Source organism: Barbus barbus, assembly GCF_936440315.1.
Source record: "Barbus barbus genome assembly, chromosome: 10".
Taxonomy (NCBI): domain Eukaryota; kingdom Metazoa; phylum Chordata; class Actinopteri; order Cypriniformes; family Cyprinidae; genus Barbus; species Barbus barbus.
In genome coordinates this window covers 4,958,340-4,971,359 of record NC_136738.1, presented here as the reverse complement: position 1 = coordinate 4,971,359, position 13,020 = coordinate 4,958,340, and the positions used below count along the sequence as shown (strand labels likewise).

Below are 13,020 nucleotides of genomic sequence, written 5' to 3'. Positions count from 1 at the left end.
TTTTAAGTAACTATATGATGTTTTAAATTGATAACTTTAATAGCAAAGCAAAATTAAAACAAGTGGAAACCCCCCAAACATAAGGGGAAAAACACATCTAAGCCCAGAAATAAATTTCAAGAGTTGATTTTTTTATTCAAATAAATAGCCACATAAATAAAACTTCATCTCTCATATACTTTCACACAGCCATGTACAATCATACATACAGCAAGCAAGCATATCAGGGAAATATAACCAAAACTTAAAAAAAAAAAAAAAATCAGAACAGTTCAGCATCAAAAAAAAGTGTTTCAAAAGTAACTACAGACTCGTCTATACGGAAACAAACACTATTTTCAAAAGCAATTGTCATCATAAAGTGCATAATAGTCAAACAGCAAAAAAAAAAAAATGAAAGTATAAAATGGGGTGTTTGAGCTAACAAAAAGCATAAGATACACAACTCTGCAGCTCTCTGACATCCTAAAATCAAACATAAAAATTAAATAAAAAAATACCACCACTGGATTTGTTCAGACAAAGGCACAAGTTTGGTGGTGGGTGAAAAAGGAAAGGGGTGTTAACACTGTTTCTTACATCACCTTGAACAGCTTTACCTTCAACACATCTTTACCTGCACTGGTTTCAAACACTGTCGTTTTATGACCCAATCTGGAAACACAGTACAGAGTTTTTTCTAATCTACTAAAAACCATTGCACAAATATGTCGAATTCACAAAAGACAGACTTGCAACAGGATCATTTACAGCTATAAAAACAGTGTTTCAAGCAAATGGAGCTTCAACAATGGTAACACATTATTTCATATAAATTGCACACAAACCCAGAAACACTTCTGAAATCTAATTCTAGCACCTAGATTTTAAGCTAAAGATAAAAAAAATAAATAAAATGAAATTCAACTATTGCTACAAGACATCTTCAGCTATGCGTGTCTGCATCTGTGTGTGCATTTTAATCAAGAAAAAATATACGAGGGAGAACATAAAATGATTGCTTATCAAATACTTGTTAACTAGAGGAAGCAGCTACTTTGTACATCTGAGCAGTACGACTGCTTTTAGGAAATTTAAACGTGCTACATTTTAATAAAAGGAGAGCCTTTCACCGCCGTGACATCTATAGAAAAATGTATGTTTCTCTTGATCTTCCCTGTGCTCTCTCTTTGGCTTTTCCTGTAATTTTTCTAGTTCTGCCGTTCTACAAAGCCAGCCTGGATGCAAAGGCCACCTGTGTCAACAAACTGTACAAAATGGCCAGACTCTTATTTCCTATGGTCATGCAGAATACATGATTAAAATCATCTCGTACATACAATTATTACAAACAGAAAAAAAACACATGCTCTATAAAAGAAAGAATAAAATAGCATAATCAGGCATGAAGTACCTTTTGCTTTCCTACAACAGCTTCCTCTCCTGGTTCTACATTTCAATGTGAAATATTGCACTATACTCATATTCTTTGTTCACTGTTTAAAAAAGAGATAAACAAAAGCTAATTTACACCATTAATGAGGGTCCTGTGTTCAAGACATTGCAATGGGCCTAACTTATTCTCATACAGTGTTTGTTGAGATACAGCCTTTTGAGGTGAAAGATCAGTTATGGAGGAGGTAGTGAACTGATGGAAGAGGAGTCTTGATGGACCAAAACTGAACAGCTTTGCTGGAAAATGTCTCCTAATTTCAGTAAGTCATTGGTAGGTGCACATTTGTATGATCATAATTGTCTAGTGTCTTTGTATACATGTGACTAAACTTGAAGCAGCATTAAAGTCATTGTCACAGACAGCGAAACCCATAGACCTGGTCTAATAAACACTATGCAGTACCTCTTGTGCTTATATCTAGCTTACTCTCATTTGTCTTGACGTTCCCCTCATGCTAATGCGCTTCTTCATTGCACACACATCATTGGAGGCATAGTGTGGCTAGTTTGCGCACGTTTTCACATCACAGGTGAAATGACAGTATTTTATTCTTAGTTTTGGAAGTATGATAAGTCAGATACTGCATTTCCTTTTGTCTAGGAAAGAAATCAAAGAGGGAAATCAACTTTGGTCTTCTCTGGAGATGTAAAACAAAAAAATAAAAAGCTCAAGATCTGAAAGGAAATCACTGGAAAAATCTATAAGGAAGACATCAGTCTTATTTTCATACTTGTATAGAGGATAAGCAAGCGTCTCTGACATAATCATTCGTGATTGTAGAGGCCAGTTCTACGTATGAGTGGACCCACTTGCAAATGGATGAAAACTCACACTATTCAGTTCCTTGTTCAGCGACCCGTCCTTTATTGCTGTGTGGACAGGAGCACCTGGCAAGGGTCATAGGCTCAATGAAGAGTTTGGTTATTGCTTCTTCTTATTTTCTCTGGTCATTCCAACACATGTAGACAGTCGTGGAATTGTGTGTCCAGAGAGAGTCTCTCCTTTGCATTAGAAATATATTGAGCATCATCACAATGAGATGCTTTCAAGTTCTGACGCTCAACACCATTGGCGCACTCTGGAGTAAGAGTGGTGGAAGCAGTCTGCATCACTCTAAGACCTTCTTCAAAGTCTTCAAAGCCTTCTTTACTTGACCATGACACAACTGCTGAGTTGCTGCTTTTGACCAGCACAGACCAGCTCCTGGACATCAGGTTCGATTCTGGTGCTCAGGGTCCAACTGCCCTGCTGGGGCAGGAGGGAGAAAGGGCCTTGGGACGGGATGGAGGGCTGGAGCTGCAGGTGCTGTGGGGACTGAGGGTGGAGATGTGGCCGCTGGCTGATGTGCAGACGAGCCTCCAGAAGATGGGCAGCAGATGCCACGGGGGACAAGGACGAGGAAGAGGAGTCAAGAGACTGCTGCTGCTGCCACAGGTTGTGCTGGAAGGCAATGGGGGTCTGCTGGCACTGAGGGAGGATAGGTTGAGTCGGGGGGTTGGAAAAGAGGGCAGCGGGGGCGAAGAGATTGTTGGAGGGAGGAGATGAGGGGTGGGACTGCGAGAGGAAGAGCACGGGCTGCTGAGACTGCACTTGGGGCTGGTGCTGGATCTGCAGCATCCTGTATAACGAAAGAACAACAGAGTTTTAGGTGTATGCAAGCAATGTACCAACCCCCTTTCTGGAGGCACCTCAACAGTACATATTTTGAATGTCTCCTTTATTTTGGAGTCTCTACTAATGCGCTGATTAAGGTGTGATTGATTAGGAAGAGTTCAAAATTGTGGAGTACTGGGGTGGCACCAGGAACAGGCTTGGGAAATACTGATGTTTCCAGTTTTCAGCAATCTGGGATATCTATGGATTTCTTCTCACCTTTGCTGGTGCAGAACTTCCTCCAGCATGCTGCGACGCTCGCGGGGGCCGCTGGAGCTCTGGAGGCTTGAGGGAGAGCACATAGTTGGGCCAAGAGACCCCCGGCTGCCTCTGGAGCATGAGGTTGGAGGGCACACCTGTCGTGCCAGACCTTTGATCTTGTTCAACCCCAGCAGACCTTTTGCACGAGTGTTCTTCCTCAGCTGCTGTCTGAACGCCTTCAGCCCTACAGAAATAATCATAGACCAGTTAGAAACTACTTAGCCATGTGATTCTATAAAGCTGGCACATGTGCTTAAACATGCATTTTTAATTTAATGAAACTCACCCTGTGTTAGGGAGGTGTCTGAAGCCCTACGGCCCTCTTGGAAGCTTGCTGCAAGCATACTGCCTTGGTTCTGCAAGAGGAGGTTGGAGGAAAGAGCAAGGGGCATCCCAGCAGGGTCTGATGCCTCCGGGCCAATATTAGAGGCAAGCATTGATGAAAGATCCCCTACAGCCGTGGAGAGAGCCGGGTTGGTGTTCGAGGAGGACTTCAGACAGCTGTCAGAAGAAGCACCGTCCGAGGGGCTAACCACAATACCTGAGAGAGGATGGCGTGTAATTAACAACCAGATCCTTGCATTAAGTCCTTCATTTTACCCTAATATTAACATTTCACTTACAAGGTGGATTGCACTGGTGGAATCGAGCGGAAACCTCTGCAAGCGTGTGCCTTCGGGAGGTGGTGCTGGGCAAATGGGACAGCTGGACCTGCAGCATCCCCTCTTCCTCGTACAGGTCATGAGGTCGCACCTCCTCACTTATGGTGGTCTCCAGCAGGCTGTTGGGGGAGATGGATCGGTTCCACAGGAGCCCGTTCAGGCTGGCCTCTACTGGGCACACCACACGCTGAGGAAGGGAGGGAGGCATTCACATTAGCCACTGCCTGTCTCTAATGGAGGAGGGGTATTGGGGGTGCACTGCATATCTGCAATATGAAACAGGACAGGGAGTCTATTTACTGAGTGACTAGGAAGAGAAGGGTCTAGAGCAGGAGTGGGCAACTCTGGTCCTTGAGGTCCACTGTCCTGCAGATTTTCAGATATGTTTAATCAGGGTTGGAGCTAATCTCTGCAGGAAAGTGGACCTAAAGTTCCCCACCCTTAGTCTAGAGAGGGATTACGTCAAGATCAAGGGAAGTACTGACCTGAAACAGGCCTCCTTGTTCACATTCCATCTCTGAATGGACAGGAGTATTCACCTTGGTGCCGACAGGGAAGGCTGAGGTTCTGAAGCTGTCAGACGACTCCACGATCACCTTGAAAGTAAGATGGACAGAGAAAGAGCTGAGTTAGCACTGGGAGATTTAATCTCAAACAGGACTCTGTCTTGGCCTTGCTTTGACACTTACCTCTGGGGTGGAGGAATCGGACGCCGTCCTTGACCTCTGATTCCAGGCCCTGCATTGGCGGCTCAGCTGTTGGTTTCGGTGCTCCTTCACTCTTTCTAGCAGCAGGTAATAGATTGCTGAGAAGTGGTTGTAGCTACTGTTCTGGAGAGACTGTTGAAAGCAATCAAAAAAATGTTTTAGACACAGTGACTATACTGAGCATCACTTTTAACAGGTGTAATGAAACGCAGGCAGCCTGTGTCAAGAATTAACTTCTTAAGGGATATTACAGAGAGCTAAAAGCAACACAGCATGGCAGATTTCAAATCAGATGTTACTGTGTTTATCCTTTCTGTGCCAAAAGAAGGACACAAAGACGGGTAGGGTGTTGTTTTTATTCTGAGATCACAAATCGACAATTTATGCCCTTCGAACAACATTAACCCTTGCTCTGGTAAACATGCCCTTCTCTGCTGTAAATAACTAACCCCCTACTGTTTGTAACATATACAGAGACACACGTCTCCACTGTATCCGTCCCTTTTCTCACCTCCACAGTCCTCTGTCTGTCAATGCCGAGGGTCTGCATGATACCCAAGACGGGTTCACTGTAGTCTCCCAGGTTGGAGTTGTAGTCAGTGAGGGACAGGGAAAGGGTCTGGTGGGGCGCGCTGGGATCTGCAAGCATCCAGCGGTGCTGCTTGATCTGTGCCAAACTGATCCGCTTGGCCGGGTCGACAACCAGCATCTTACGAATCAGATTTTCACAGTCTGGACAAGGAGACAAGGAGATCTCGGTCAAAAATGGTTTTCATACGATGATGCAGAATTATACGTGAAAAGAGGGAGCGAAGAGATGTACCTTGTGACATGAAGAATGGTATTCTGAAGCGACCCTCGGTCACTCTCTGTCTCAGAACTGGAAGACTGTCCCCATCAAAGGGCAGGGACCCGCACACCAACACATACAGAACCACTCCTAGACTCTGTGAAAGAGACATATTTGTAGCATGTATTAGATTTGTCCCAGTGCTTGCAGAGTTTTGCTTTCTAAGCAGTGCTTTTATTATTTCATAATGATCATTTTATAATTATAATTTCATTTTCAGCAACTGTGTAAGACATCAGGTGAGAATCATAATGATAAACATACCCATATGTCTAACTGTGGCCCCTCATATTCCTTCCCCTCAAAGACTTCGGGGGCAGCGTATGGTGGGCTTCCACACCACGTGGAAAGAGGCTCCCCACCATTATAGAAGTTTCCAAATCCAAAGTCTGAAGTAAAAAAAATAGAGGAGAATTTAGTTCTTTGTTGATGAAAGCACTTATTACTCATAAAACTGCATGCAAATGGTATACAATCCTTACATAAAGCCCTATAATGAATGACTTGTGAGAATCAGGCTAGTCTGATTACTTAATTTTATTACTGATCCTAACTTTGAATTCTGTAATTACTTTCTTTTTAGGACACTCATAGTCTGGCTATGGGAAGTGTTTATGAGCAGTGCACATCAATTAGTGAACCCTTAAAAGCTTATTTTCTTTGCTCACCTGCCAGTTTGATATTCATGTTGGCATCTAGCAGCAGGTTTTCAGTTTTGAGGTCTCTGTGGACAATGTGGTGCCGGTGGCAGTAGTCCACCGCCGTTAGAATCTGCCAAAACTTCTTACGAGCCTCATTTTCACTCATTCTGCCGTTGGACGTCAGATAGTCTGTAAAAAAGAGGACGGCTTAGAAAGGGAGGAGACATCGCCTTTAAAACACCATATAAAGACAGAACCAAGCCTATGGTTTATCTGGGGAGACAGCCATTGTTTTTTTTAAAGGCTGAGTATATGACAGGTGAAGAGACAGATATGTTATATAGTTTAAATCCCTAGGTGGTGAGGACAAGCAGAGGTAGAGCAGCTTATCCCTTTTACATAGTTACATAAAGCTTAAAAATCCAACACCTGTCTCGCTTTGTGCTCACTCACTGACTCACTGCTCTGACGGCAGTGCTGATCTTAATAATTCTCTCCCCGTCAGACCTCAGTATCCACAACAACTGGACTATAGGTTTTGGGAGAGCCACAGACGTCAAAAACAATAGACGCCCGTGAGTCTTTTCACAGATTAATTAGTCATTCATTTACAAAAGTGTTTCCACTTACCAAACATTTCTCCATTTTTTGCATACTCTGTCACAATGTACAGCATGTCTTTGGTCTCCATGACCTGTAAAGACAAAAAACATCATATAATTAAAAAAATAAAATAAAATAATCACATTATCCAATTATCACATTTTGCTATTTCTTTAAATGCATTGAATATTGGAAGTCAATTTATAAAAAAAACAGAACCATTTAAAATGGTTTAATAATGCAGTAATATACACATTAAAAAAAATCTACAAAATCTACTTTTTATTACACGTTCATTTAAATTGTAAATTAAATCTCAGACATGTACACAGTGAATGTACATTTTATGCATCAACAAGCCAACTGTCTGATCTGTACTTCTCTTTCAAACCAAATTTCCTTTTTTCTGTCAACTTCTATCATAGTTTTTGTTGTTCATACATGGCAGGTTAGCTTGTAATGATATGCACCATTGCATAAGAGTGTACCCATGTCTCTCTCAGATGCCTGCTGTCTGATCCATCAGTACCACTGAAGCAGCTAATGACAGCTGAAACTTTATCTTCACCAACCAGTTTCTTTTGAACCATAATATACGTTCACACATAAGACCTAGTTTGAGCACAAAGGCATGCAGTGGCACAAAGGCATGCAGTGACACAAAGGAAAATGTAGTTCAACAATCAATAGCGTAAGAAATTATAAAAGAGAGGGTGTATGACGTTCTCGCCCTTTATGGGAATGTCCCGCAAGTTCCCGGCAGAGGCCTGAGGGAGAAATACTAAACGCTGCATGTTGCAAAACAGGTTCTATGCTGTCCTCTTTTTCTCTTGCTAAGAAAAGCTGTGTAATTGTCCATATAAGCACTCAGACTCGAGATAATTCAGGTCAATGCCTAACATAACGTGTCATGACCCACGTAGGCCTACAACAGCAGAAAAAGGGTCTTTATCTCTAGATAAATCCGGCATCCAAAGACTTCAGCCTTTAGTGTCAACCCAGAGGTGCCAATGATGTCATAGCTTCCTTAGAAACCCCATCCTGTTCAGCCCACAGAGACGACTCCCTTCGTCATGAACGCAGAGGGAGATGAGTGAAGTAAACTATTGATAGTTCTGAATACAGTGTATATGAAGTGAATGAGAAGCTAAAGGCAATAAAGGGACTGTTTGTACATGCAGCATGAGAACAGAAACAGTTTATCACAAGAGGTCATAGGTAACTAGATCTACATTTTTCATCTCAAAGGCTTTTTGCTTTAAATAAACAGGGCTTTGGTTGTGAAAGTAGAGGTACGTTTGAGGTTATCTGACACTAAACCGGGATCAAACTGAAAGCTAAAAAAATCCAAGACACTTTCGTGAAGGATTCTTACTGATGCTGCAGTCATCAGCTTATATGTTGGATGACATTCGGATATGTTTTAATGAATTAATATGAAAGAGTATGCTGAAGAAATGGCAACATCCAGCTCATATCATAACTACAACGCTGCTGCTCATTTCCCAAAAACTCACGTCTCTTACAAATGTGAGAGGTCAGATCCAAAGAAGTGAGGTGTGATGTTATTCCCAAGGATTTTAGTTTCTTGCAACCTCAGTTCTCAGTATAATCTGCAAAATGCTAATCTCTGAACAAAACAAATTTAAATTATACAGGCTATGAGAGAAAGAATGAGCTGACATATTTAATGTATTAGCCAGCCACTGTTTGCATGAATGTGCGAGCCAAACTACGGTGACCAAACAAGCCCAGGGATCAACTCAGATTGTACTTCTTAGAGATTTTTCCTCTGGCTAGCTTCACGTGACTCTGCACACACATTGCATTTGATTTCCACCAGCGCTAATTAAGTCAGAGATTTAGACCCTGTATCCCTATGTCCAACACACTCTCTGATTTTCTGTGCCTCTCATTCCCAGACAAAAACAAACATTTTGGACACAGATTAGTCTCATTTAAAAAACAATGTGATTAAAAAGCCAACAAAATCACTTCAAAACATCCAAATTGCAAATATAAAGTTCCATTCTTAAGAAAAAACGTGCAGTTGTTACCTTCAGAATCTTTTTCTACTTCTATAATTACTTTATTTGGTGTAAACTATTATATATATTTAATTCAATAAAATCAGCAACCTGACGAAACATATTTAACAGTGTAACGCAGTGGACAGTTGCTATGCACGAGCTGAATGAAAGGAAGAAAGTAACTTCACTCTATTTATACACTGCACACTATCCAGATGTACTTCCAGAGAAGAGCAGCTCACCATTTGCCTGATCAACACTTAGATATTCACTCACCATTAAACCACACTCTCTCCATGTCACTGATCATGCTAAAATACACAACTCTCCCTTAGCTGACATTAATCCAGGGATTTCAACAGGGAAGCCTTTGTAATTGCAGCATCATTATTAACTTTACAACTCCTATAACTTACCTGATAGAGCTTTATGATGTGAGGGTGATTGAGCAGCTTCATAATCTGAACCTCCCTGTAGATTTTTTCCAAGTTGGCCGAGTTTAGTCTTGTTTTATCAATTATTTTAATTGCAACCTGCATGAAAATACAACAAAATGCACATTTAGAAATGCAGCTGAATATATTGTACATTATTATTATTATTATTTTACAATTTGTAGGGAAATATCAAAAGACAGAATTTTTTTTTTTTTTTCAAAAATATCCTGCAGGAGGCTTACCTGTGTTTTCGTGACTTTGTGTCTGGCCAGTTTGACCACAGCGAAGTTTCCCTTGCCGAGGGTTCTGATGATCTCATAGAAGCCGACCTGCAGAGGCCTGGCCTGGGCACAACTTGACTGAGAGCCCGCGCTGCTGCCCGTCATTATAACCATGATGCCGAGGCGCAGCGATAACTTTAATTTATCTGCATAAACCAGAAATTGTACGTTATAAATGCGCACGAATACTACTGAAATTTACAATCATTATTCTTACTATTCGTTATTAACAACACATGCGATCCCATCACAACATTCACAAAACAGTAGCTATATGATTACTTTACAGGCTAGATCATTGAATAAATATAACATTTTGTTTTAAGATGTACAGCCATGTAACACATTTGAAGTCACTTAAAAGCAAGTTAATGTCATTGTAAAAGTCATTCAAATTGCAGCCAGAAACTTCAGACTAAACGCACAATGAGCTAACAGGTAAAACCTGCGCGCAACATCCATAAATGTCCTTGAAATGTCAAAAAATAAAAAAATTCTAAGTAGGCTATATAATGACAAAGTGTTTATCTGTTTTGTCTTGGGAAATATCAAAAGCGAAGGTACTCTTACCTTTAACGCACGAATAAATTCCACCTCCTTCCACAGTACAAATGATTTTTTAAATCTGCATTTATAAGTCATTCCTTATGCAATCTTGAGGGAAAACTTATTTTTGTTTTTACTCCGTCTTTCTGTGTACAGCGATACACACTTTGACGGAGCGCGCTACTATGTACAAGATGAGGCTCCGCTCTTGAGCAGCTCTGCCGGCGCGAGGCGAGAGCTACAGGCTCGTGCTGTGATGAAGGACTCCGCCTCTCCTCCTCTGATACCCGCCTCATTAACGTCACACTCGCGTCAGAGCCCAGAGCTGGCGAGAACGCACAAGGCAGAAGTTGCCGAGCAACCGTGCGGCTCGTCGTGCGGTGACGCCAGTGCTGATGGAGGGGTTGCTTGGAGATGAGGACGATGACGCCAGTGGCGGAGAAGTGTCGCCGCTCTCAAGCTGCTGGTGTGATGGAGGCTCGGAGGCTCTGCTCCACCTGCTGGAAGGCATGCGCACTCCGCGAGCTGTCAGCTTGCTTGACATGCTTGTGTTATATTTGAGGAATACAAAGAATGAATTATGATTGTGCTGCGCGCACGCAAATGAGAATTCATCCGAGAATACATACATCTACATCCATACGGCATTTCTGGAATTCCTTTACTCTCTTAAAAACAAAGGTTCCAAAAGGGTGTTTATGCAGTGATGCCTTAGAAGGACCATTTTTTGGTTTCCAAAATAACTTTTCTGTTAACAGTTCCTTAAAGAACCATTTTGAAGAACATTTAACCTTTTTTTGAGTGTAAAGAACCATAGAACCACTGATGCCAATAAATAACCTTTATTTATAAGAGTGTAGTTTATTTTATTTAGCAATTTTAATAGGGAGTTTTGATTAATTTATCATTGGATGTATATGTAAATACATAGGCTAGCTTAAATATCATGTTCTGATGGGAATTCAGTAAGAAAGTAAATAGCAAGCTGTCATTTAGCAAACACTTTTATCCATAGTGATTTATTAGTGTAACCGTGCGACCGTCACTCTAATGCAAAACCTGTCCAACATGAAAAATATTTGCATTACCAAAACTGGTACATGCATAAACACTTTACAATCAGGTTTAATTTGTTAACACGAGTTAACAATGAATACAACTTTTAATTCTCGTTAATATCAGCTTTTATTTAAGCATTTTTTTTTTGTATCTGTTAACATTAATCCACTTTGAACTAACTCGAACATAACTAAAATAACATATTATTCATTAATTAGTTCATGTTAGTTAGGGCACTAACTAATGTTTGCAGATGAAACTATTGTAAAATGTTACCACGTTAATAAAAAAAAAAACAACCATTCATTGTTAGTTCATGTTAGCTTGAATCCATTAAACATTAATAACAGATGCAACTTTAGATTATAATAATGCATTAGATGGATTTTTATGTAACTATGTATTATTCATTGTTAGTTTGTAGTTAACAAATGTTAACAAATTAAACCTTATTTTAAAGTATTAGTGAATATGTATAGAAATGCATCTCTGTGCGGTCTGGGTTGGCTATGCATTCTTTATTTCATACATTGCATTTTGTCATTACTAATACTTTATAAGGTATTTAACACAACCAACTGGTATGTGGACAACCTCCTCTAATGAACAGGTTTGACTTTTTTCAGCTACACCCATTCCATAAAATAAAGTATACAGTCGTACTTATGATATCAGTCCCAGTGCTTTTGGAATGAAATTTTCAAAAAGCTCAGTATATTTACAATTATTTAGCAAGAAAATATGCAAATGTAAATATGCACAGCTACACTGCCAGTGATTGTAATGCATATTTCTGTTCTTAGAAAACACTGCTTGCAGGGCTCTTTGCAAGATTTGAGTCTCCTTCTGAAAGTCAAGGTTGTGAGTAATCTGCTCTGCAGCTCAACAAGAGAGGGAGGGGTGCATCATTCATTGTGCATACACAACGCTGATCTGTATGACAATGCTTAATGTCCACAGAGAGCACATACCGCATCAACATTAGCATTTCTCAGAGATCTTTCATTTGCATGCAAATATGTGCATGCACAAGCTTTTGCTTGCAAACCCCTCCCTGTGGACACGGTCTCATTCATGCACACACACACCGGTGCATATATTTATGCCTGAAGCAACCCCTCAGAGGAATGAAGCCATTCGAAATGGCTGATACAGATAAAGATCAGCTGGTAATTGGTGCGTCAACACTGAAACAGACGCACAAGGCTAATATGGTGGTAGCAATACATCATACCATAGATGACAGTTTGAACAACAGGATTGTAAAACACAAACTTGTTTGTCATGGAATGAAACGTGGCATTATCCTTATTATCAACAGGTGTAATGTTTTACTTTCGGTGACCTCAATTCATCTGTCAAACTGATGACGAAGATTATCTTCCAGACAAAAAATATGCTTCAGATTAAGAGCTCATTCAATCCAGCTCATAATTTATAGATCAGACCTTGCTGCTTGCAATTTATCAAAAAAGAAAGTGGACTTTTTCCCTAATACTGTCTCTTATGCAGAAGATGTCTCTTTTGAGTCACATTTTGTCATCTCCTGTGTTTTGAAAAGAATCTATATTTATTTCTCATATATTTTTGTGCAATATCTGGCTTAGTCACTATCTGCGAGTACACGATTTAGAGGCTGGTGGGTTGCGGAAAGCACCTAAATTTCTTTCTTCACACGTGGTGAAGATTGGGGACTCCGTTTGGTTATGATATCTCTGAAAATAAACCCCAGTATAGTATCTTCACACCGTGACATTAATGAGGGGTCTCCCTAAAATGCGACCTTTCAGAAACAGAGGTGCTGCCCACGCAAAAGACGATGAAAGTCTCTGGAGGAGTTTCTTGGTGTTGGTGG

General features: G+C 40.6%; 1 protein-coding gene across 1 annotated transcript; it reads right to left on the bottom strand.

Annotated features, from left to right (window-relative positions):
* Window positions 1–111: 111 nt before the first annotated feature.
* On the bottom strand, window positions 112–10,336 carry LOC306875726 (serine/threonine-protein kinase SIK2-like). Its single transcript, XM_079426435.1, has 14 exons — window positions 10,131–10,336; window positions 9,522–9,706; window positions 9,259–9,375; window positions 6,840–6,903; window positions 6,237–6,398; window positions 5,833–5,957; window positions 5,542–5,665; window positions 5,230–5,450; window positions 4,701–4,850; window positions 4,497–4,607; window positions 3,973–4,198; window positions 3,636–3,890; window positions 3,308–3,533; window positions 112–3,053 (listed from the first exon to the last, which is right to left on the bottom strand). Exons 2-14 carry the CDS (start codon window positions 9,672–9,674, stop codon window positions 2,582–2,584), a joined length of 2,406 nt encoding a protein of 801 aa, XP_079282561.1. The 5' UTR covers window positions 9,675–9,706; window positions 10,131–10,336; the 3' UTR covers window positions 112–2,581.
* Window positions 10,337–13,020: the final 2,684 nt, after the last annotated feature.